General features: G+C 31.1%; 1 protein-coding gene across 1 annotated transcript; it reads right to left on the bottom strand.

Annotated features, from left to right (window-relative positions):
* Positions 1-743: 743 nt before the first annotated feature.
* On the bottom strand, positions 744-22,548 carry LOC143066830 (DNA replication licensing factor mcm2-like). The gene is made up of 18 exons (XM_076239645.1): positions 22,462-22,548; positions 21,017-21,216; positions 16,338-16,507; positions 15,564-15,649; positions 14,986-15,160; positions 14,351-14,460; positions 13,571-13,680; positions 12,985-13,192; positions 12,389-12,523; positions 11,721-11,912; positions 10,768-11,112; positions 10,289-10,453; positions 8,874-8,948; positions 8,220-8,303; positions 7,341-7,496; positions 3,245-3,427; positions 2,669-2,824; positions 744-2,294 (listed from the first exon to the last, which is right to left on the bottom strand). Exons 1-18 carry the CDS (start codon positions 22,465-22,467, stop codon positions 2,184-2,186), a joined length of 2,667 nt encoding a protein of 888 aa, XP_076095760.1. The 5' UTR covers positions 22,468-22,548; the 3' UTR covers positions 744-2,183.
* Positions 22,549-27,123: the final 4,575 nt, after the last annotated feature.

Raw genomic sequence — 27,123 nt, 5'->3', positions numbered from 1 at the left:
ACCGTGAAAATGGGATAAAATTTCTAATTTGGCATTAAAATTAAAAAGATTATACCATAGGGAACATGTTTACCAAGTTTAAAGTTGATTGGACTTCAACTTCATCAAAAACTATCTTGACCAAAAACTTAAATCTGAAGACTGGAATATAAATCGTGACACCTATACTATTTGCTTTCTTGTTATTGCTGCTTTTTTATTTTTCACTCTCTTTTGTCTACAACAAAAATAAGAAAAAATCCAAGGCCAGCTTTCTACAAAAAGCAAACCGACCATTTGGCTGGTTTATATGTATTTCTAAGTCCTTTTCACTGTTAAAAATAATCTTTATTTTTTTTTTAATTTTTCAGGCCAGAGCAGCTCAGGATGGCTGAAAAAAACGTCATTCAAGGGCAATAAAACATTCCAGTATAGGGCATATATTTTTCAAATTGTTTTGGTATGAATACAGTAAGTAATATTTTGGTTTTTTTTATTTTTTATCATTCAGACTTTCTAACACAGTAAAGGTTTTCAAGTTTATAGACATAACTCATTTTAACCAACATTTTATATTTTTGACAAAGTTGGATGTTTGTTTATGTCATCAGCCACATAAAACTGGATATTTCAATGATGGTTGTGGGAAAGTTTGCTTATAAGTGACCCAGTAGTTTCAGAAAAGAAGAAATTTTGCAAATGTTAATGGAAGACAGCTAACTGCAAGTGATGAGCTAAAATTGGGGGGGAAAACAAGAATTCAATGTACTTTCAATTTTATTCTATCTTTTTATTTCATGATAATATGAACCAATGCCTCATGCTTTATATAACAAATTAAGAACAATACATCAAATGGCATTGGCACATTACAAATATACAAAATCAGTCTGCTTCACATAGAACAGTATCTTATATAAAACTACATCTGTAAAAATTTCAATAGAAAATAATTTAATTGTATATTATAAAATATTTCTGTATATCCCAGAGTATAACCTGCAGGACACAAAAATCAAAGGAAAACTAATCATGAAAACAGCTGTTTAATTGCAATTTTTAAATTCAAATCAACTTTGCCTCACAGCCTTGGTTCAAGTAAGAGTTATACAGATTGTGTGAATTCTGAATTTCTGTTTTTAAGCAATTATCGCTATAGCTAAACAGTCTAAAACTTCCAGATTAACACAAGGTTTACCATTATATTATTTTGACACATGTGTTTTAAATGACTGCATGTCAGTTTTATTCATGCAAATTTATTTCATTCTTTGCCACATAAATTTCATGAAATAGACCTGATCTTATGCCTTTTTAAAGTTCTACAGAATATTTTATCAGACCACAAATTAGAGAGAATTGCATTGTTCTGGCCCTAGAAAAGGAGCATATAGTGATTTCTGATTTCATTTGCTTCTAGTAGTATTATATTTCTATTGGCGAATTCTGTGAATTCATAATTTTTAAAAGACTACAAACTTATGTAAAACTTTCTTTCAACAGATAATGATATTCTTCAATAAACTGCTATTAGCAAAACAATGATTACTTCCAAGTATGAAATTAACCAGTCAAATATGAACATAGTTAAATGTATTAATCTACGTTCACAATGAACACAGAAAGGTGTATAAAAAAACACTCACATTCTTATTGAACACAGTAAGGTGTCTTAATCTACATTCACAATGAACACAGAAAGGTGTATTAATCTACATTCACAATGAACACAGTAAGGTGTATTAATCTACACTCACAATGAACACAGTAAGGTGTATTAATCTACACTCACAATGAACACAGTAAGGTGTATTAATCTACACTCACAATGAACACAGTAAGGTGTATTAATCTACACTCACAATGAACACAGTAAGGTGTATTAATCTACACTCACAATGAACACAGAAAGGTGTATAAAACGACATTCTTATTGAACACATCATTGAACACAGTAAGGTGTATTAATCTACATTCACATTCTTATTGAACACAGTAAGGTGTATTAATCTACACTCACAATGAAGACAGTAAGGTGTATAAAACGACATTCTTATTGAACACATCATTGAACACATTATTTATATGAACACATTAAGTATGAGCACTATGCTGAATGGAGTTTCAGTTATATCAAATATGACAAAATCTGTGTTTCTAATATCTTTTAAAATATTGATCTTGTGAAAATTGCACTGTCAACTTTATACTGTCTGGACAATCATCTTCCTTTTCCTGTCCAGGTTAAATCTGTTTGATCTAAATATATCACTTTCGTAGAAGTTTGTCAGGTTACTGATGTTGATTTGTCTTGCCTGTAAATAAGAAACAAAATGACTTTTAAACATCTTTGAATTATTATATAAATTATAAAATGTTTTCGATTAAGCACCTCCTTTTAAAAAAGTTGTTACAAAATCATTAAACAAACAACTTCCCATCATAGTTATAAAACTTACAAAATCTGGTTAATTCTATAATCATTGAATAATGAAAAATAGAATTTAGGAAAAATGAGCCATACTTATATAAAAAGATAGGCAAAACTACATATGTATTTATTTCATGTAAACTTATTTGTTGGATAACTATGCTTTCTTCAGTTTTAGTATAACTATGTTTACTTCAGTTTCAACACTATATTTATTTGATGCAAGTATGAAGCTGTCATTATAATATTATAACAAACCTTATCTGCCAAATCTTTTTCTGATATTTCTATAGTCTCTTGGTCAAGTCCAAATCTGTTCCTCTGGAATGACATTTGATCCATAGCTAATTGTTTCAGAATAAACAATAACAATTCATTGTTGTCCTTCTTGTAGGTCAAATATCTGCTAAATGTCTGCAAAATAGAAATGTCATAATATAGTTTATCACCTATACATAGTATATATTGTATAATAAATTCTTTGGGTAAGATTATTCAAAAATGTTTTGAACATGTTTTAATTCAAAGTTTTCTTTCAATACCAGTTTTTGAATTTTTTATTACACATGTAAGGTGAACTTTTTAGATTTATTTGGCTTGACATGTATTTAATTCTGTTGTTCTTAAAACAAATTTCCTTTCATTTAATCAGGAATGTTGAATGTATTGTTTGTTTAAGAACTGGAGATTGGATACATGAAATACATGAAATAGACTATATATTTCTTATGTTTTTTATTTAAAGGAGTGCAGTTTGACTAATTTTCCTCTTTTATAAATTGTGCCAAATCTGGAAAAAATCAGTCTTATTCCTCCTGGCCCCCGTAAGCTTACCTTTCTCATTGTTCTTGTGATGCTGAACTTTTGTGTACTAATGAAACTTTCTAACATAATTCTCATGGCCATGTTTACATCATCTTCATTAACATAATCTCTCAGATGCATCTTAGCATGACCCTCTGCTAAACGTATCATGGACTCAATATGTCTGACTGTAATTGGTATACTACCTGTAGCCTGTAAAAAGTCAAATATAAATATCTTATAACTTATATGACTAAATGATATTATTATATTGAGGTCTAATTTTACAGAGGATTTCAAGATCTGAATGGTTCCCACTTAGTGTGTTTTATTGGTGGTACCTTTAATTCATAATTCATATATTATGAATGGTTAGCTTTTCCAATAAGGCCAAAAAAAAATATATGTCTGTTTACCGTTACCCGACCGACCCTATTTTGAGTACCAACCCAAGCCATTTTTTTTCCTTCGTAAAGAGAAAAATAAACTGAGCTCGTGTAAAAGTTGTAAAGAGAAAAACAAACTGAACTCATGTAAAAGTGAAGATAGTGTTGCCTGATACATCCTAATGTTTATAATCGTGAATATGATAGCTGTTTTAAGAAAATTCCAGACTCATATGCTCAAATAAACATGGTGCGGCCATTTTTTTTCCAACCAATAACGAAGGGAAATAATCCAATCATTTCAATTACAGGTAAACTCGGCCCATGATCAACTGGGACCATGACAAGACCAAACCGCACACTCAAAATCATGTCACAAAAAATAAAATGAAAAAATAAAATAAAATTGAAATACTGACCTACCTACCCTAATTTTTTAAAGCATGTAACCTGAAGGCTACACTAATTTGGTTTATACTTCTTCGGACAAAAGCTCCAAAAAATTGTAAAAAATTCTTGTAAAAGAGTTTTGTTAAGGCAGGTGCTCCACAAGTGGAGCGAGCGGTATAATTTTTTTTTTAAATTGTGCAATTTACAAAGGAGTAGGGGCAATAAGGCCCTTATTTGGCCCATAAATTACTGCAAATTTAAAAGTTATCATACATATTTTAAAATTACTGAAAAGTATCTCAGGTAGAAGGTATTCAGAAAAACAAAATAATTTTGGACATTAAACAAGTTACCATGGCAACAAATCATGCCTTAATTAGCATATTTTGTAAAATTTTGTGATTTTCCTTGTTTTTCATCAAATTGTTAAGTATATTTTCGATTGGAAAAGTATGTGCGCACCCAAGAAAACAACTTTATATTTGGTGAGATTTTGTCAATAGTAATGATAAAGCTTCAGTTAAATTATTTTTTTGTTTCTTGGCTGCGCACGATGTTTCCACAACAGAAATAAAGATAGAAAACTGCATAAATTCTGAATTTTCATCGTTTTTGTGAAAACAGTATATATTATGACGTAATTGTGACGTCATCATATAAGAATCTTAATGTTTTTCATTTATATTTCTTGACCCTATGCATTTCTAAAGATTATGTTCCAATTTGAAAAAGTTATCAAACATTTTATTTTCTTGGGCCAAAACCAGGCCTTAATGCCCCTACTCCTTTGTGTACATGTTAAAACTGGGTAACTTCAAAGAAAAAGGAAGAGAAACATGCTCTTATGCATATAATTTAATGTATTTGTGCCTGTAGTACAGTCTATACCATACCCAACTTTCTGGTTCAATTGGTTTAGTATCATTTTGATTATTTTCGTCAAATAAGCTTTAACTGTGTGAATTTTTATTTAATTCACACATGTATATAATAAGGAGGCAAAGCAGATAAAGTTTAAAGAGAGGAATTATGTAATTAGGTAAATATATTGTATGGAATACAATTAAAATATGTGCATATATTCCCAAAAATGCCCTAGAAAAATATTAAATATCTTTGATACAGTTGTTTTCATACATAGAAGTGATTGTTTATTGGCTGCTTGGCTTCTAGTTGGACCTATTTATCTATAAAAGGATCAACATAATGAGTGAGGTGAATATTTCAAAAACAGGTTAAGTAAAATAGTTATACATGTATTGCTATGCATGTGATCTCAGTGTAATGGAACATTCCCTTAAAATACATTATGTCCTTAAACCACATTCACATGCATTATTCTGATTTGGCAAAATACATTTTCCTTTTGCCCCTGAAACCTAAATGTATCTCAAACTGGAAGTGGTTGCACCAATAATACACGAGTTATTATTTACAGGCCATTACAAAAGAGTTCTGAGTGCATCAGGGCTCACACTACTTCAGAATTATAGGGAGAAAATGACTTCTCTTTTTGAAACTGATAGGGAGAAGTGGTGAGATTTGAAAGAGAAGTGCTCATTCGTGCGGTGCGCTACAATGTTTGGATTTTACTATAGTATAAAGGGTCATATGTAAATAATGTTCTTTTTATATTAGTCAATTCATATCTGAGTATACAATTAAAGTAACATTTCAAATTAAAAGTTGTTTAAGTTTTGCTAAGGTTCTTGTGAGAAACTATACTAACTAAATATTTAATATCTAGCACTAAAAGAAATTATAATATATCAATTACAATTTAATTCAAATCTATCTTGTGTATGAAATTCAGTGTTTCTCATAAAAAAAATATAAAAGTTATTAAGCTGGGCCATAATATAATTAATAGTCTCAGAGTTAAGCAACTTTGAAACAATCCATAAAAAATATAGGGAATTATATACACCAATCAATTACATGTAACCAAAAGTCTCTTAATGCGTGTGTAATACGTAATTTCCCCTTTGGGATCAATATTCTTCTGTCAGCTGTTCCATCCGTGCGTCCGTAGTAATTATTGTAAAAGTACGGATTTCGGTCATAGCTGGTCCGGTTCAGATCCGTAGTTTAGAAATCGGTCAATGGCGGACGAATGCAAGAAAATTTACAAAAATAAACGATGTTTGACAAGTTACTTGGAAAGGAACATGACGTTTTTAATGCAATAAATGGATTGAACATTTACTGGAGGCAACTTTTATCACGTTAAAATGAAGTAACAAACTTATTTTGCCGCCGAAATTTAGGTTGATGTACGTTTTCGAGTAACAAGCACCGGAACTTGCGAAAATGCACGAAGTGATAAAAAGTTGTATTTTTATCAAATAACCTGCTAAACACTGCAAAGACAATGCTTCAACCTCTTTTCTTAGGATAATGAGTCGTTTATGTATAAATTTCTTTAATTACCAATAAAAAATTGATGTTTCATCAACTTGGTAAAAATTGAAAATGTCCGATCATGACCCGATGACGGAAGCGACTGAAAGCGAGTATCGTCAAGAACAGGGCGACTTGTTTTCGCTTTTTGGGGTCGAGGAAAGCGAAGTGACGGTCGGGAAAGCGACTTCTTCGCCCAAGTCGCCTGGTAGCGAGAGCCCTGGTGCATGTCAATAGACTAACAATGGGATATGGGTTTTCATCAATTTGAAAATAAGATGTCATTTTTTCTTTAAATCATGTAAATTTTTTTTGACCTTTTATTAACAAATCGATTTATCACACGTGTGTTTGAATCGATTGGAGAAATATATGCACAAGAAAAAGGTCTATGAGAAAAAAAATGTCAAGGATAAACTAATTTTGGAGCGGCATGCGGCCCAAAAATTTGCGGGAAGCAGTATTTTTTTTTTGAAAAGTAAATTTCTCCAAAACAGGAGCAGGAGAATCCAAAGAACTATCAATCAAATTAGTGTGGCCTAAACAGACATATTATTTTTTTTTGGTCTAACAGTGTCCTTCAAATTTGTTTGTTGCATGTAAATGTTTGGTCTTTACTCAGTTCACACCTTGTTTTCACCCAATACACAATTTCAGTAAAAAAAAATAGTGGTCTACCCATTAGGTGGAAAGGTACATATTAGCTTTCAATAAAATAATAATTTTTATTGAACTTAGCAGGTATATAATGAGTCTACTTTTTAGAATAATCATTCCATGTATCAATTTTATAGCTGGGAAAGTGTACCTGTGTTAGGCCAGAAATTGACCTCAAATTTTATATCTTAATCTTAAAATTGCAAACTCACTTTTGTGGTCTATTTCAGTCACTCAAGCTGACATGCAAAGTTTTCAAGTCTCAATAGTAGTTTTTATAGCCCTGATCTTACCATTGATTCTCTTCTTAATTCTGAGTACATCTTTGCAACTTTATCTTGGTCCATTTGATGGAGTTTTGGATGTACTTTGTCTTTACAATAAATAATGTATTTCTTAAGTAAATCTTGAGGTAGAGGCTCAACTGATGCACTTGTGTTCAAGAGATTCTGAAACATAAAGTAATAATTTTTAAGTTAACCCCATTGCCTTTGTTCTATATGTTGCTATGTTGTTGGTCTGGTGTAAGGGAACTAAATCTTGTTTTAATTTTATGTTTTCCTACTTAAATTAAAATTCAGACAAACTTTATTATGCTTTCTGTACTATATTAGTTTTCCAAATAAGTATTACCAATGTTATTTCAACTGATCGGGCGGAGCTTACGTTTTAATTTGCATTAGGACAGTCTATTTGAAGATGTGTGTGATAAGGATGATTGCCGTTATAATAATTATTGATTTATAATCACCTATCAGTGTCATCAAAGGAATTTACAAAAGAATGACTGGACACTTCATTGATGAATTTCTTCCTAAAACACCTATCTATAGATGGACTGGTTTATTATGAGCGAACCAGTTAAACCCCGCCCAGTCAAGTGAAATAAATTGAGTAATAGCTATTATCATGATGATTTGTTGAGGGTGTCTTCAAATTTGATTATAGAGGGTGGATGATTTATTAAAAATAATTGTAGTTGCATTTTCCTTAGAATTTTGTAAGAATAATAAAAGGATTTTTTTTTTCATGCAAGGTAGAGGTTTGATAAAATTACCTCACATGCCCCATTGCATCTAATTCTTAAACATCCCAAAAGAAATCACATTGACTACAAGTTCCAAAAAATTTATCCTGGCACTAACACATATTGATATATATAATAAACATACCAAATTTTCATCTGCTTGAGCATCTGTAGCATTAGGATGATGTTTAATGTGACTGCCTGTTACAAATCTAGCCAATCTCTCATCCTACAAAATTATCATCAATATCAAATATCACATTTAAAATTCAACTGTAATTATTGAATAAATTGAACGATTTCTTTCATTTCATCTGCTTTTGTCTCTCTACTCAATAATCTCATTGAATTCATGGATTCAGAAACTTTTAGTCTACGGAAATGTTACAAACCAAAAATTACAATTTTAATGAATTTCCATAAGTAAGTGATATTTTTGTGGAGTTCATTTTTACGGATATATTAATCAAAATGATGAAATGCATTTTATAGCTTTTAATGATTCATGTTGTCTGTTCTAGTTAGTTATATCTTTAAAAGTTTTTTATATTAAAAATTTCTGAATAATTTCAGTATAAAATTCAATAAAAAAAATTTAGTTCACAATGCAGGTTAATAATCTCTATAGCTACAATGAAAACAGTTTCTTTCAAGTGTTAAAACATACCCCAAATATCATTCTTTTAGTAAGCTGCCTACTAACTTAAACAGTCCAAATAACCACAACTTACTCTTTTAATGTGAATCTTTTCGCCCCTAATAAATAGATTCATTTTGTTTTATAAAGATTTATTCATACCTGGATTGGGTCAACTGTATCTCTAACAACACACAGAACATCAAATCTGGACAAAATAGGCTCTGTTAAATCAACCTGTAAAGTCAAAATAGATGTCAATACTAAATATAGAACTATATCAGAATATTGGAACAACAGTAAAATACTAGAAGCTTTGTTTAGGTCAATTTTGGATTTTTCATAAAATTTTTACAAAGTATTTACTTTGACCCTTTAACAAAAATATAAAAATTGAAAAAATTTGAACAAAGCGTTTTATCAGAAAAATTACACTGGTTACCGTAGATACTCGAGTATAAGTCGATCCGCTTATAAGTTGGATGCCCTTTTCAGCTTTAAAATCTAAGGATTCAGTCTTGACCCGCCTATAAGTCAGTTTAAATTGAGACTTTTTTTTTGCAGCAGAAAGTAACTGATCATCGGCAAAATCAAGAAATTAAATTGAGTTTCATGTATTGAATGTTTGTTTCTTTGAATAGGTACATAGAATTGATGTTCATCCTAATAATTCATTCTGTTGATAATAATAAAGATTTATTCATTTCTTGTTTCTTGTTTTTATTCACTGTTTTGCCTCATGTTGTTTACGTAATGCATCAATGATTTTGTAGTGTATGACCAAACACCTATTGTTTGAGAAAAACGAATATAAACCAACATGAACCTGAACAAAATAATAGTCAAACGAAAAAAATAAATTATCCAGTTAATCATTCATAACTGACCAGTCATAGTAATAAATGTATTCAGACATAGGATAGACACCATCAATTAATGGAATAGACACCATCAATTAATGGATTATAGAAATCAAGGGTCACTAACTAATTAACCTATTAACCTGTCACTGATATTTTTCACACCTACAGTGAATACAACTCTTTGTCACTTAATTAGGGGTTATTCATTTCTTGAGCTTGGATTTTTCCTCTGGTCTCGGGATCTCGCTTATAAGTCGGTACCCCTCTCTGGATTCTGAATTTTACTCCCAAACTTCCGACTTATACTCGAGTATCTACGGTATATAGCAGTTTGACAAACACTAATTTTAATCATTGAGAAGCTTTATATTGCCTTCACAATGCAGTGTAATTAAAACGTTTAGCTGATATTACAGAGTTATCTCCCTGTAGTGTTAGGTACCACCTTAATTGACTTCTGTAATATAAATATTACTGCATGTATTTCAAATTGCAGCTGTTGATCATTGAATGAAAATGCAAGATCATCAAATGAAATTTTAGGAGACTGCTGCATCAAAAAAGGAGATTAAATTTCAAATTGCAGATCTTATAAACAAATAACTATCTTGTCACATTTTTTTTATCAATAATAAAACAAATTCCAGAAAATTCAGATTTAAAGTTAACATTTATATCTTTTAACAATGAAAATTCCTTTAATTAAAAGATTACATTTTCAGCAAAGGTCAAGGATGGGTCATATCTTCCACCAATGGGATTAGCTGCAGCTATAATACAACAACGAGCCTGAAGGGAGGTAACTATTCCAGCTTTAGAAATAGATATACTCTGTTGTTCCATAGCTTCATGTATACTTGTTCGATCAGCATCATTCATCTGTGAAAGAAAGAAAAAAATTCTTATCTTGGTATTTCTAAAATTTTCTATTTCATTTCAATTTTATATTGTGAAATTCATTATAAATATTGCATTTAGCTGTCATCTGTGATTATAAGTTCATTCTAATATAACTTAAGAATTCTTGATTCATTTACATTCTTATTTCTGTTCTGCAATATACATTATTTGGTTAGGTTGCTTATTAAAATCAAATATGCTCTCCCTCTTCAAAATTTTTAACAATCATTATCTAATACAATGATATTTTTTTAAAAGAATATCTCTATATATGAATTTAACTCCAATTTTACCTTGTCAAACTCATCAATTAAACAAATTCCTTTATCAGCTAACACCAAGGCACCAGCTTCAAGTGTCCATTCCCTAGACACTGGATTCCTTTGGACATATGCTGTGAGACCAACAGCAGAAGCTCCTTGACCTGTGGTAAATACAACTCTTGGAGCAGTTTTTTCTACATATTTAAGAAACTGTGACTTGGCTGTTCCTGGGTCACCACAACATAGGATGTTTACATCACCTCTCACTTTATGTTTGCCTCCTGGATTTTTTGGTTCACCTCCAAAAACAGCTAATGCTATGGCACGTTTGATTTCCTCATGCCCATAAATAGATGGTGCTATGCTAGCAAATATCTACAAGATAAAGAAATATTAATAGAAATAAGAAAATATATCCTAAAAGGCAGGGCTTTCACCTGCAACTGCAAATAAGTTTATAATTAGATAGCTTAAACTGGACTCCTTGTTTCACATGTTGATATGTTAGGTAATTTTTGTTTAATATTGAAAAAATTCGTAATATGTAGTTGTATTAAATATTTATCATATGAATTTATTTTCATTCTCCGCCATACATGTATTGTGTATAATTATTGTATTTATATTTCACTGATGCATTCAAAAAAAATATTGTAAAATTGTATATTCTATAAGCTGTATTGCTTCTGAATAAAGTATTATTATTAATGTGTATTAAATTTGATGAAGATGGTCTTTGGTTGTGTAGACAAGGATTTAATCTGAATTATTTACCTTAGCTTGACCATTACAGTCCCTTGTAGTAAAATAATATAGACCAGGTTTAATGAAGATTGTTTTTTTCTTCTTTTTCTTCAAAGACAGAACTTACTATACATAAATTGTACAGTTATAAAGGTATTATACGATTATAAAGGTTTCAAATTTTTTCCATAAATTGCTATTAAACATTATTTAAAGGCCTAAACAGATAAAAATCTTACTCTTTCCCCTATTCTCTCATCCTTTGATAATTGTACAACAGCTTTGATATCTTCGTCTGTCAGATTTGCTGCGGCCAGTTTGTCATCTTTCTTTGTGATAAAATTTGCCTGTATTACTGTGGCAAATACTGGAAATCCATTCTGTGTGTTTAATGAGCCATCATAGTTGTTATGGTAGATACCAGTCAATTCCTGTCAAAGTAACATGAAAGTTTAAACAATAAATTTATCAAATTATTAAATATCTTTTTCTGTCCAAGGGATGTCAATATAAGCACAGAATTTCTCTTTCTGACCATAAAATTAAGAATGGAAATGGGGAATGTGTCAAAGAGACAACAACCTGAATAAAGAACATGTATCTTGTGCAAGAATTTCAGTCAGGACAAAAACAAATTAGGATGACATGGTTGGTAATCCTTCATTAAAGAAAATACAAGAGATATGCACTGTTTCTCTTAATCTTCGGTAAAGATACAACAAATATCAGCTTCAAAATCAAGTTTACAAATAGGACTTTCTCCTTATAACCATGGCAAAAACGACAGCACAATTCAAATTTGTTAACATATCTTTTTTTACAGAATAAAATTTTGTACAATTATATATAAATCATTGTTGACATGCTACTTTAATCATATGCACAATAATGATAGTGATTAACATACTATTTCATCACCCGGTTTACATGTGTCTACCAAATCATCCAGTAAAATAGCATCTTTAGATCGAGGAAGTCTACCAGCAGGTACTTTACCAGGACTCTCTTGTATTGTTATTCTTTGGTAATTCTTATATAATGTCTGAAATGAATTTGTAAAAAAAACTATATTGGTTTTATAATACATTTCGAAATGGTAACCATCAAACAAAATATACAACACTTAATTTCTGAGGAAGTAGAACAAATAAGCCCTGTTCAAGAAATTTTCATGGAGCCTTGGAATGCACATTTTCTGACTCCACGGTCAGCATTTTTTCTAAGTGATCACCAAAGGACTCCTATAACTATCCACTACCAACAGCAGCTAAAAAAAAACATCCGAAACAGAACTATTTTTAGGACAACTCTTACACATTTTTCTGTTATATTCAATGGTTCAGACAATCTTTCAACAACTCTGTCCATATGTGATAAAAATGAAGTGTACATCTTTGCCCTTTCATGGATCTCTTATCTTTCACAGATTTTAAAATTAACTTGTGATAAATAAACCTTTACTTCTTCCTTAAGAATAATCAACAACTAATTAAGACTGGTTACCTGTTCCATATTTATTTCAAATGGTCCAGTTGACTGACATTCAGGACAAGAACCAGGCTTGATTTCTTGACTCTGTGACTGATAAAATGGTCCAAGCAGGAAGTTACATTTGTTACAATCATATTTAATGACATTGAGTTGTGGCATGACACCCGTTGAACTGGTTACTACACCACTGGTACGTATCAACTGATTCAAATGCAACTGTCTGTAAATATATAAAAACGTCATAAAATATGAACTTATTTCAACAAAATGTTTGTGTAAATAGCTTCTTAAACTTGGCTCCCTTAACAACCATGTGTATTCTTATGGAACCAATATGTATGTTAACGCAAAAGAATATCAGTTTTGAGCTCTAGAAAAATTTAATATTTAAATTGACAAGTAATCTTTCATAACTATTTAACAAATATAGGAATATTCATTCAAACATTACTGCTCTATAAAATACATGAAATTTTGTTGTTTAGAAAAACTGAAAAAAAATCCAATTCTGTTTTTTTGTTGTACAACTTTGAAATGTAAATAATGTGAAAGTGTTCCATGGAAGATGCATCTCTCTTGCAATACAATTATAGCTTACCTTAATGATCTTAATTCTTCTATAAGCGGAAGTTCAGCTATTCGAACATGGATAGATTTCACAATTTTGTCATAATTGGGATACATACTCATAACAACCTCTGTACCAGCCTGTAAAATAATAATGAAATGTTTACTACTGGAAAAAAGGCCTCCCACTAATAAATGTGACAGTAATCATGTTCCTTTGTCCAGGCTAAAGTTTGTTAAAAATTAACAATATTAAGATGAAGGATGTACTTGTTGTTTGATGCATGAATTTCACACCTGAACCAAAAGTTTAAGCATTGAAATCATGAAAGTAAAGTGTTTCTAAGAAATGAAAACATTGCTTTCATTTTGCAATTTGAGAATTTAAAATGGTGTTATCCTTTGATCGTGATTGTACAATTTTTAGTTGAACTTATTTCTATCATAGATTCATAATCCATCACATATATGTAAATTCTAACAAAGAAAATTCTTCTTGACAAGTATGGTCATTATAATACACATCTGACATATTGTAATTTAATATCTACAAATACAAGTATAACTTATCATTAACAAATTGCTGGACACTGACTGGGTAGAATCTAAACAATGATCACTTCACTACACTATTTTGTTTAAACTATGAATATAGAGATAAACTAGAGAAATATATCAAGTCAGTACCAAACAATTTTGGTACCCAAGTACCTTTTCTTGCCTAATTACATCAATTCTAAATCTGATATTTCTAAAATCCGATTTTTTTTTTTGTCAACTACTTTCTATATAAGCAATATTGAAATTTTACCTCATCAAAATTTGTCAACATTTCAGCAGGAGCTTCTGGTAAAAAGTATGCTAATACTTGCTCTACAGAAGCAAGCATATTATAATCCACTATCAAACTTTCTTTGTTTGCTACAACAAAAAGAATATTGTGCAATATGACAGAACAACAAGATGCCATAATTTCAAAGTGTCTACTAAGAGTAATATTATAAAGGGACATGATTCAAGAAGTTAAAATTATGCAACCCAAATTTGGACTTAAGGTGGTACCTAACACTACAGGGAGATAACTCTGTAAAATCAGCTAAACGTTTTAATTACATTGTGTTGTAAAGGGAATATTAAGCTTCTCAATGATCAAAATTGGTGTGTGTCAAGCTGCTATATAACCAGTGTAATTTTTCTGACAAAACGGTTGGTTCAAAATTTTTGAATTTTTTATATTTTTGTTAAAGGGTTAAAGTAAATACTTTGACAAAATTTTATGAAAATTAAACGAGCCAAATTAATTTTAGTGAAAGTGTTGGGTACCACCTTAATTGTGTTTTGTAGTAATACACATTGTGTACAAGTTTCATAACATTTGGTTGATTTGTAAGTTTTTAAATAATTCAGTATGGAGATCTTTGCAAGTATAACAGAACTTTTAATTACCTTCTACCATTTGTCTTATCTTTTCTCTATACACATTGTGTCCTTTCTGATCTACAAATGTTCGCAGGAAATTTTTAAATCTGTTCTTGATTTCTGTTTTAGGCCCCAACATTGATACCCATTCTCGTACAGAATGACCCTTCATGTCCTCTAAGTTCTCTATACTTTCTATCATCTGAAAAACAAAGTGAATACTTAAATGTTGAAATTTTTCAAGTACTACTAGAATATATTCTTACCCTTTTGACAAACTCTCGATTATCAGAGTAAATATTTGTTTGTGTTTAAAAAGTCATAGATAAATATTCATTATTTATACTCCAAAAAAATCATTGCAAAAGTTCCACTCCTTAGCTGAATGTATCTTGTATATTTATACATCTTACACAACCACACATTGGCAAAAGTCATTCAAAAGTTTATCATATTTCTTTACCCAAATCAACTCTTTTATATGAGTGGCATATCTGTCTTTAAAATAAAAAATGTTTAAAACAATCCTTTTATTCAATTCACTATTTAATTAGATCCAGGAATGGACAACAGCCTTTAAGACACCTGTGCATAATCATACAAACCTCCTCTTCTTCCACATCTCCTTCAGCAGCTCTTTCTGCACGTCGTCGTTTTCTTGGAGCTTCGTCATCTTCTTCATCAGATTCTTCTGCAAAAAGAAAGAGAAATAATGATTGATACATGCCTTCAAATGATAAATATTATAAAAAGAAGATATATATTTCTAGTAGATAATAAGTCATTGATTAACTATCCAATAATAACTTAGACGTCACTGTAAGAACTAAGGTAATGCCTCAACATGACTCTAACCCCATAAAAGGGATGTACAATTAAGATAAAGAAATAAAGTCTCCTGCAAGACTCACGTCAGATAAGGGACAAGTTTCGGCTAATACAGAGTATAAATAAGCTGCTATGTGGCAGTCCAAGTTTGAAGCCTTTCTAAACTAGGTCAACCTACACCGCTGAAACTACCCATTCATCTATCGTGACTCTGTTCTCGTTTTTAAATCAAGAGACTTCCAATCAGTAAGGAACGACATCAAAAGATCATGTAGGATAAAAAACTTAAATCAAATAGTTTGGGGGGGGGGTGTCAACATTGCTGCAAGTTTTGTTATTCTAAAATCGATTTTACATATATATCCCTATTGGTCAATCAATTTTTCCCAAATTAAGTTAAGAAGGGGGTGTGGGGGTCAGTGAAAAAGCTATGTGAATTAAGTTTTTTATCCTTCATTGAACTTTTGATGTCGTCCCTAAACCAATCTGATGTTTTCATTCTAGATTGCACTGTAAAGTAATAGAAGAAATAGCTGATGATAATAACTTACCATACATCAAGCCCCTTCTCATACGCCCATACAAAACACCTTCTTCTTTCTCTCTCTGGCGGATTTCTCTTTCAGCAGCTGCTCGCTGTGATTCTGATAAGTCAGAGAAATCTCCCTCATCCAGACCCTCTTGATCATATACATCTAATGCAGGGATAGGACGATAATCTCTGGAAAGATAAATTTAAGTCTCAGATTTGTCAATCATTAGAAGTAATTGCCTAAATCAAAGAGCATGATTGCTCTGAGGGATACCATTGCCATTGTTTTCATTGTTACATGTTTTAGTATTCAACTAGCACTCACACCACATCTTCCTATATCTATGCATGTGTAAAATGATCGGTAAAATGTAATTTACTTATTTTGATTCAGAATTGACAAAAGTATAAGGGAGACAACTCAAAGCAATAATATAGAAGACTCCATTTCGGCTGAAGGGGTGTTTTAGTTACACCTTTACTTGTGGACTACATTTATTCTAATTTAAATGATGCATATGACTGAAATTATGCAACGACAATAACCCTCAATAGCAGACAGACATAGAAAGGATCTCGTGAGTTTCAAATTAATCAATGGAGTGGGGAATTCAGAGCAAACACTCAATCTGATACCCCTTGTAGTCAAGAAAACTATATACACATGCGCATATTACCTAAACAAACCCTAGACTTGTGATTTGTAGCAAGGACATATATTAAATGTTAATTAAACGACCTCCATTTCTGTATGGAAGTACAATATCAAATATCAGTTTCATAACAGTGACATATAAGATAACTCCTCTTCAGTTCTTATATAACAGAAATAGATTTATCGGAATTCAGAGAACTCTTGCATGTTATCAAAACTGGGGAATTCCCTCTGACGTGTTTCTAAATTTATAAAAACACTAAATATAAATACTGCTTACTTCTGATTTTCCGTGTTGTTAAAAACACGCATATAAGTTTAGTCAAGGGAAATATCAAAACATGAAGATAATGAGAAGAACATTATAGGACAGTTGTTTAAATTCAATCCTTTTGTTTGTTTTTACCATTTAAAGCAAGACAATCTTAAGAATCAGAGATGTTCCTTAATGTTTAGAATAAAACGGTTGATGTGAGGGCATGGCCCTGAGTCAATGGTAAAAGTCTACAGATTGCTTGAAAGCAATCGTATCCCAAAAATGGATCAAAGACTCAAATAACTGGGTTGTGCAAATCATTTCTTACACAATGGAGAGAGAAATATATGTATAAAACATTTGCACTGCAAAAAATGGAGTAAGAAATTCTTCAAATAATTTTAGATGAAAAAAAAAATGCAGAGTTCTAGAATCTTAAAGTTTGAAAATATTCCTCTAACAATGTCATCATCCTACATATAGGTGCTTACCTTTAATATGATTGCAACCTTATGTGAACTTAGAAGAAGGTACACTTTTACATTAAATGAATTTCTTATAGGTTTCATTTCAAATATTTGTTGGGAAATATTGAAAGAAATATACCTGTGACTTAAAGTCTCTTTTATACTGTGAAAGTACTGTTGTTTGTGGGGTACCAATTTTCATGGTTTTCGTGTATGACTTTATCCTCGAATTTAAGTGTCCAACAAAATAAAACAACCATTGTCCAAATCAAGACATGGAAAGATCCCTATCAGTAGGTTTGACTACTGATATGATTTAGAGAATATATTAAATAACGCCAAATCTGTGAATACTTTTATAGCAGTCAGAGAATTACAACAGCATGCAGGATTATACCCATTTTATCTTTAATAACCTAAACTGTACAACTTTTGATCTTTTAATTATCATAAAAATATTTTTGATCGATGAAAGTCAGATTTTCGGCATTGGTATGCTAGTATGATAAAGTGTTCATTTTATATCCTCATAGATCTACTCTAGTACATATGGGAAATAATAGTTTCATGCTGAGCTTGATTTTGGTAAGAATTTTTTGACAATTCAAGAGGCTTAAATTAAAATATTGTTTGTTTGCAGTTTACCGACCGACCCTTGAAAATCCTCCAGACTGTGAAAATTTTATTGCTTTAAATTTGAAGAAATTTTTTTTAATACTTCTATTGACGCGATCCGGAACTTTGGGTCCTTTCCGGAAATGATTTAAAGTCTGGGTCAATTACGCATTTCAAGTTCGGTTTTTCTTAGCTTCCCGTCAAGCGTTCATGTGACCATTTAATGATAAAGCACATGGAAATTGTTTACAGGTATCCATGAAGTCACGTGGGAGTACTTTAAGCTGTCGTCTCGTGTCAATTTTAAGACAAATAACAAACAAAAAAGTTTATTAGTAAACTGTTTATACAGATTCAGGCACATGTAATGATGTGTGATGATATCATTGACGATGATGCAGCGGATATTCATAACTGACATGATAACCATTCTGTCTCAAACAAATCGGGTACAGAATCTGTGGAGCCTGACTTTATGGAACCAATTTCAGTGGTTAAATAATTCGACAGCAGCTTGAAGTATGGCATATTTTCTACAAATCGTTGTGAAGACGACAAAGATGAAACCACTCCTCCGTGACTTAAATCGTCATGGATATCTGTAAACACGCCTGTACGGAGGAAGGGCTCATTTGAAATGTTAATGGATATAGATCATGCCAAATCAATAAGAAGCAACCCTAACTACACAAAGATGTAGAGAAAATGAATGGTTAGCTTGAAAAATAAATATACTCTCTCTATATTAAATCTATCTTCGATTGCAATGAGTATGCTCCTTTAGGATAAGGGGGGCTGCCCCACTCATTGCAATTATTCTCTTTCTTACAATTTCAAATATACCCAAACTATGTGGCCTGTGTGAATTCAATTAAAACATGTCCTTAGGAGCTATGCTGCCAATTTTTTTTATGCATTAAAAACATTTCAGTACAGACCATTTACTTTTAATGGGGTGCTATGGATTTCACCCCAAACTTTAGATTTCTTTGGTTTTCATTAAAGCCTGGCAAAAATATAATCTTATCACATATAATTAAATATTGTTAGAAATATGAAAACAGTCGAATGTCTTAATACTTTTTTTTTCAAGTTGCCTTTTTTTCAACTGAGGAAGATTCAATGGTTATTTTTTTATTATTAAAAATACACTCTTTAATACATTGTCTTATAAATCTTTAATATCTATATTTTTCTGATGAAAATACTCTACTCATGAAAACATTCTAGTCAAGAAGAATACATGTCTGAATATATTTCTTTAAAACAGTTCTAGTCATGACATTCCTTGTTTATAAGTGTTCCAGTATTTAATAATTATACCATATTTTATGTCATAAATTGGATAAAGACACTATGTTAAAGTTTCAGTTTTGGTTAAAAAGTTTTTTATCTGAAAATGCCTGTTCATTTGATGTTGGTTTTCAGCATGTCCAGTGTTTGTTGTTTTAAGGATGTACTTAGGTGAGGTTAGGTAAAAATTAAGAAATTAAGATATTAAAATTGACTCTATAAGCTGGTAGAGTATCAATTAAGGATAAAGATGAGCTAAAAATATTGATAGGTCATGGACCTCCTTTTCGAGATATTTGAGACTTAAAATATGGCGGGAAAAGGCTGACTCAGACTTTTACCTTATATTTGCTGTGTATTATATTGGTCTCAAAACAAAAGAAAGAAAATCAAGAATCTTCTAAAATTTTGGTAAATGACCTTTCATGAGCTATTAAGTGTCGTATGAAAAAATAAATGGGTGTTATGGGGTAAAATATTTTACATTGCATTGTATGGAAAAACACAAAGGAGTCCGAACATTTGACACAAATTCCAAAACCTTACCTAAGTACATCCTTAAAATGTTTTTTTTTCTTCACAAGAAACTTGGTTTAGTGTAACTGCTTGTTTAAACTGTATTTTGGCTGATAAAATAAAATATTTTTCCTACCTACCGACCCTTCAGTCTGAAGGTAGTCGGAAAACTGCAAACAAACATATTTTTAAGGTTGGCCAGATACGTTTATAGCACTTGTTTATATTACTGTTTTCTTTAGGCGACATGTTTATGGCCTAATTAACACCTCTGATTGTCTTTAATCTGTTGATCACTTTATCATGGGTTAATTAGTGCTATCACAACGATTTACATGGGTCAATGTTTACTTTGCAATTTCCTCAATCCAGACTATTTGTAACCTTCATTGCTAATGGCTTTAATTTTTTTTTAATTTTTTCTTTTTACTTTTTTGGAAAACTGAAATCCATGATTTTAATAACCCACGAATATGTAAATTTTGTTCAAACCACGAAAATTGATACCCACGAATTAAAGTACTTTCACAGTACCTTAAGAGTTAATTTGAAGAGTTCTAGATAAGTTTGAAAAGTAAAGGGTGCTACATGTACCTGAACCAATTTTACCATAAATTATAAACACTTTCAAATACATGTATATGTATTCAGTCATATTTGAAATTAAATGGCACCATGCTCTGTATTTCTGAAAGAGGATCATAAATAACTCATTTAACAAATGTGTTATGTCAAGAAGTCAGGAACTGCATAATACTTTTCTAGTATCTGTTTATCCGAATTCACCCTAATTTTGGATAGGGCTGATGCGACACAATCCTTATATTTTGGTAGGGTTTTGAGATTTGTGTCTAGTCACGTTTTTTGCATTCAGATTTTTAAGGAGAAATATTTACTGTTCCAGGTTATCTCCAAAGAGTTCTTCTCCATCTGCCTCTTCCTCAGCAACTCCAGCATCCATTTCACTCTCATCTTCAAAGGGAGGTAAATCTCGTCCAGGACTGGAAGTAAGTGGGTCCCCACGACTACTCCTTCGCCCTCTAGAACCCCTAGAAGGACTTGTGGCTGTGGAAAATGGATCTGATGATGTTTCTTCCTGAAATATACAAAAATGCATATTAACTTTCCAGATTTTCTCTTGCATGTTACAGTAAAAATTTCCAGATTTTCTCTTGTTTATTACAGTAAAAACTATCTTTAAAATACTACAATATACAAAAAATAATTTTTAGTCTGAAAACATGTTTCATCACCCCAGTTCCCCCAGTTATCTTAACGTGAAGTAAGTTATTTTAGCGGGGTATTAATTTTCGCTTATTTTCGCAATAGAAGAAAATCTCCCAAATAATTTCTGCCGATTAATAAATGCACATACAAAGGTATTGATTAAAGTTTTAATCCACTAAAATAATAACCGCCAAAATATTTCTTATACCTTATTCAATGAAAATCCTGAAATTTTACACACGTGAAAAAAAAAAACGATATGGTATCTGATTGGTTTTAGTTTAAATGTTTACCTCCAATATTATGGTCAAAACCTCTCAAGTTAACCTCTCTTACCCCGGTTCAAATCCTCACTCATCCATGGTTAAACTCAAGAAACCCTTGAATGACACCAAACCATTCAGATTTTTTTTAATGCCTCGTCAGGGCCTTACTATAGCTATACATATAGAGAGAGAGTTGCTTATAGAGTTGTTCTGAATAGCAACTTGAGTTGTTCAAGTGATACCCTTAAAACTTTAAAGTAGGCACTAGCGTTTCAGGTATACTCAGCCCTTACATGTATGATTAAAGTCCTATCGCTTTTTGTTCGCCTTTACTGGACTTCTGATGATCCCAAAGGTTCCTGTAAAATTTTGACTTCATAATACATTATATCTGACGCCACAATGGAAAAGTGATTGTTATGTGACCTCATTAGTTCAAGCGGGACAGATTCTCAAGTCAGCAAGGAATAGATTTAAGGACATTAAGGTGTATTGCCAAGTGCGCCCCTGCCAATATCAAACCCTGAAGAGGTAAGGTAGTAATAGTCTTACACATGTACGAACTTGTATATATCTTGGTTTTAATTCATGTCTACAGATAGTGCAGGCCTATGGTTTGTATGTAATCAGAATAAATTTTGTGGACCCTTTTGAAAATACGACGAAGGACTCTGAAAATACGACGAAGAACTCACCGAAGACAAACTTTCACTAAATTTTATACAATGATTATGTTGTTGATGCTTTAAAACTGTGAAATTTCATGAGCACAGTTTAAAACTGCCTTTCAAGATCATGTCATCAAATGATAATTGTCGTAGAATAGATTATATTGCAACAAAACTTACTGCCATTGTTTTCCTTTTTTTCTTCACAATGTGCAACTTAAGCGCGGGAAAGGGTCAATAGGTCACAGAACAGGAAGTTTAAAATGGTAAAGCTTATTACCAACGTCAACGTACGTTTGCAACAACTACAAGATCATACTATTATCGTATTCTTAGTCTCTGACAAAACCACATACGAATATTTATGAAAATTTAAGAATATGTTGTAAACTTTGCATTATTTAACGGAACCAATTGAGTGTTAAAAAGTTTTCCATGTCCCAGATGTAGTGTTTTATCATAAAGATCTTTAAAAATAATATAAAATGCACGGTGGGACATATTTATGGAATAGATTATTTTAAGTCTTTAAGATACAATACTTGGTACCATAACTGTAATTTATGGTGATAACACTGTAAAATCTAGTATAGTGTCTTTCTCCTTTATACACAACTTTTCAATATGTTTTCGTTTTGGTGGGATTTTCAGTCAAGTGCAGAGACATATATTATACTTAACATGTCTCTGGTAGGTTTTATCATTGGCCGTGGCTCAGGCAAAATAGCGATTTGTATAGTTTTGCTATTTTGTCGGTCTTATTTCAGATTTTTAATCAAGACTATATGAAACATTTTTTTTAAGAAACTATTTATGCACAAATGATATATGTGGCCGGCTAGATGATGTCAATAACCTTTTTGTTCACCTTGCCTTCCTAGTCATTCAATTTTGTGAACTGCACTCTTCAAATTACATGTACATACATTAATTTCTGTTGAAGATAGAAAAAAAAAATGGAAAACAATAAATTTGCTATCAATCAACTTGATTTTTAACTGACAATATGAAGAGCTACAGCCGGTTTTTGGAGTACTTTGAAACGTGAAACGATGACTATATAGAATTTATGAAAACCAAACAAAACTTTAACAATAATCTTTAGTCTATGGTGCAATAAAATATAAGATTGACAAAAAAAATTATTGTTCATAGAAATCTAGATATTTATTCTATGAATGTTGAATACTGAAATGTGTATATCTGCAATTTTTGCAAAAGTGATGCAGACATTAAAGAAACAAGTGTTATGTTCAGTTCATGTCTGCAGTGGCAGCACCTTACTGGTGCCAGACTTAAAAGAAATTCACCAAAAAGCAAGGCACTGGTTTTGTAACGCTCGTAAAGCAGTTTGATGTTGTTGGGTGTAAACTTTTGATTCAAAACTAATTGGATAATTTTATTAAAAGTTTTAATCAGAATGTCGTTTTTTTAATATGGGTTCGTATGCTTTGCTTATGTGTATTATATATATTTTTAAAAGAAATATTTTTTAGGCTTCCTATTTAAGAAAAAAAAGTTACTTGTGTACATTTTAATATTTAAGCTTTTTTCTTACAGAGGCTTTAGACTTCCTTTCAAAAAAAAGTTCTAGGCTAGTATTTATTCTAATAGTTATGTGGTTTTTTTACTTCCTATTAAGGATGTTCGCTACTCTGTTAAAAAATAACAAGCTTTTTAAAAGATTGTTATGAATTGATAGTATATAAGTAACGAAGCTAAAAAAGTAGAAAAAAATGGAGGGTCTGTGTGCTCGTTTCTGAGATATAAGCCATTGAAAATTTGGCGGGAAATAATTCTCTCTAGATTTTTCTTACATTTAACATTGGCAACTATTTGTTTCAAAAACAATGAAAAAATAACAAGAATTTTATAAAATTTTGAAATATGACTTTTTAACCAATATGTAATAAAATTATGACAAGTAAAGTAGGGGTTTATGGGCAAATTTTTTTAATGACAATACATGGATAAAACCAGAGGATTCCGAAAATCTGGCAAAAAATCAAAAAAGAGAGGATCAAACATCCTTAAAGAAAAATGTACTAGTATCAATTTTAATCTCGAGATTTTGATGTTATTTTTGTTAAATATTTTAAAAAGACATGTTTTAGAGACTTCTTATTAAAGTAAAGAATATCAAACGTTTTGTATAAATGTTTAAAGAAGACATAGTTGTATAGATATTTCTTATTAAAGTGTATGTTTCTATATTCTTTCTATTATTACTTTCTATAATTCTATTTTAATCTTAATTGAGACCGGCAAAATAGCAAAACTCTATACAAATCGCTATTTTGCCGGAGCCGGTAAAATAGCCACTGCCTTTTATTATTTTAATTTGTCACCTGAACAGAAACTTCTTTCAGTAGAATTTTCGATATTTGTGGTCATAAGTTATCTTTGATATAATATAGTGTACACAATGTTCCATTTATATGTAAACTATAAATTCGATAATGTCAATTTCTCTTAGATTTAACTTGATGAAGACATTTTAAATCAATAAATACGTCACAAACTCAACAAAACCAGGCACAAGATAAAAAAGATAAAAAAACCTTGATGTTAGTTGTCAATATCATCTTCAACACACGACAGCTTGTTATACAATATGTTAAGCCTCTATTTAAATTATAGAATAAAACAAAAGACAGCTACTCAGGACAGCTTCAGGATTGTGAATTATGGCGAATTTTTTTTATTTAGAACTAGAATTCCTTTCTACCTAATGATACACAGATGCATAAAAGATAAAAACCAATAATTATATACCCCAAAAAATAAGAAATACCGTATCAAATAATACTTGCAGTTAACCGAAAGGAAACACAAAGTACTCTTTTTTTCATATAAGCTTATGTCATCCTACACTTATATCGTGTGTCCTATCATAAATCAACGTCATGAACAGTATACAGAAGGACATTTTCTTGTACAATGTCCAGAATGCATTTGTTCATAATTTTAATGCAAAAAAATATAAAAACATATAAGTTCTGCTTCAAACTACAAATTAGCTAACTATTTAATCTCCCCTTTATACAAGAAATATAATATGCAATGGTTCACAACAGCATAAACCGTACTCATTATAAGTCCAATAGTCAAATGAAAAGATTTACAGAAAAAATCTCAAACGTTAAAGCTTTGTAAGTGACAAAAAGATATATGCGAAGCAGCATATCTTATCAGATTCCTGCATGCGCTTTACATCTTTATAATTTCATAGTAGCATATACCAATACCTTTGTTTTGTCAGAAGGTAATGTTTTCTCGACTGTAAATGACGTCTTTACACTAAATCCATTTAAAGTTGGACGTGTACTGATTGATAATTGCCTAGTTTTAGACACTACCTAGGTACTTAGGTACATGATTTTCTTGTTATTTCTTATTCACTGTGAACTAGTTTTCAGATATACTGCGAGTAGTCTCAGATTTATATTTTTTTAGTTTTAGTCACTTGATTTGTTTTGTGTATCGCTTTTAAGAGTTTTTAGCCCTTCTCAAGTGATCTATATAGTTTGTTCTTACATGTTGTGCTGTTATACCACTGTCCCTGGTTATGAGAGGGTTGGCACGTATGCAAACATGTTAACCTTGACACACTATGTATGTGACAGTCCCAATTCAGGAGCCTGTAATTCAGTGGTTTTGTGTTGATGTGTGTTTATTATATTTGCTTCTCGTTTATTGTTTAATACATAAATCAGGCCTTTAGTTTTTGCGTTTGAACTCTTTAACATTTTCCTTTGAAAAACTTTTATAGCTTGCTATGCGAGATGGGTTTTTATTTGTGGAAGACCACACGGTGACATATAGTTGCTAGCCCTCTACGTTTTTTAGTTTCTTGTGGAGAGTTGTCTCATTGGCATTCATATCACATCTTCTTATCTTTACTTACTTCAACAAGTTAAGTATATATGTCTTTGAATTGTGTTATAAGACAAATTTGTATTTCTTAAACAAAATCGGGTAATGTTGTTTATATTGGAATACTCATCTGGTGTAAATAAAACGTAAAACAAAACTGAGGATATATCAAAATTAGATTGAGACGTAACCATATCCACCATATCATACATCATTCATACATGATTTATCCTTGTTGGGTTCTCGTGACAAATGTTTTACTGTCATGTGTTGTGTTAATTGATGCTTGACAACGTTTGGGTTTTCACCAATACACTATTTGATTGAAATTACATACATGTATATCAGTTTTTGTATCTTAAATATGTTATTCAAGAGATTATTTTTATACATGGAGTAGTCCCAACTACACCTGAAGGTAGTTCATACCAGAATAAAATAAGGATATGCGGTATGACTGTCAATGAGTCAACTATCCGACAGAGTTCAAGATAAGTGGAGTTTAAGCATGAGTTAAGCCTTTTTCAACTGATTTTTAAATTTCGTTCTTATGATTTTAACCCCGCCACATTATGTATGTGTGTGCCTGTCCTAAGTCAAGAGCCTGTAATTCAGTAGTTGTTGTTTGTTTATGTGTTACATATTTGTTTTTCGTTCATTTTTATATATATATATATATATATATATATATATATAAGGCCGTTAGGTTTCTCGTTTGAATTGTTTTACATTGTCATTTCGGGGCCGTTTATAGCTGACTATGCGGTATGGGCTTTGCTCATTGTTGAAGGCCGTACGGTGACCTATAGTTGTTAATTTCTATGTCATTTTGGTCTCTTGTGGACTTTTGTCTCATTGACAATCATATCACATCTTCTTGTTTATATTTGAAAATAATAAGTAACCGTATAGCCCGTTCAACAATAAGCAACACTTAAATTAATTTTTTTTGTTAGCCATTTTCGA

The sequence above is a fragment of the Mytilus galloprovincialis genome, chromosome 1 (genome assembly GCF_965363235.1).
Source record: "Mytilus galloprovincialis chromosome 1, xbMytGall1.hap1.1, whole genome shotgun sequence".
Lineage (NCBI taxonomy): Eukaryota > Metazoa > Mollusca > Bivalvia > Mytilida > Mytilidae > Mytilus > Mytilus galloprovincialis.
Note: the sequence above shows the minus strand (reverse complement) of the source record. Positions and strands in the feature narration are given on the sequence as shown.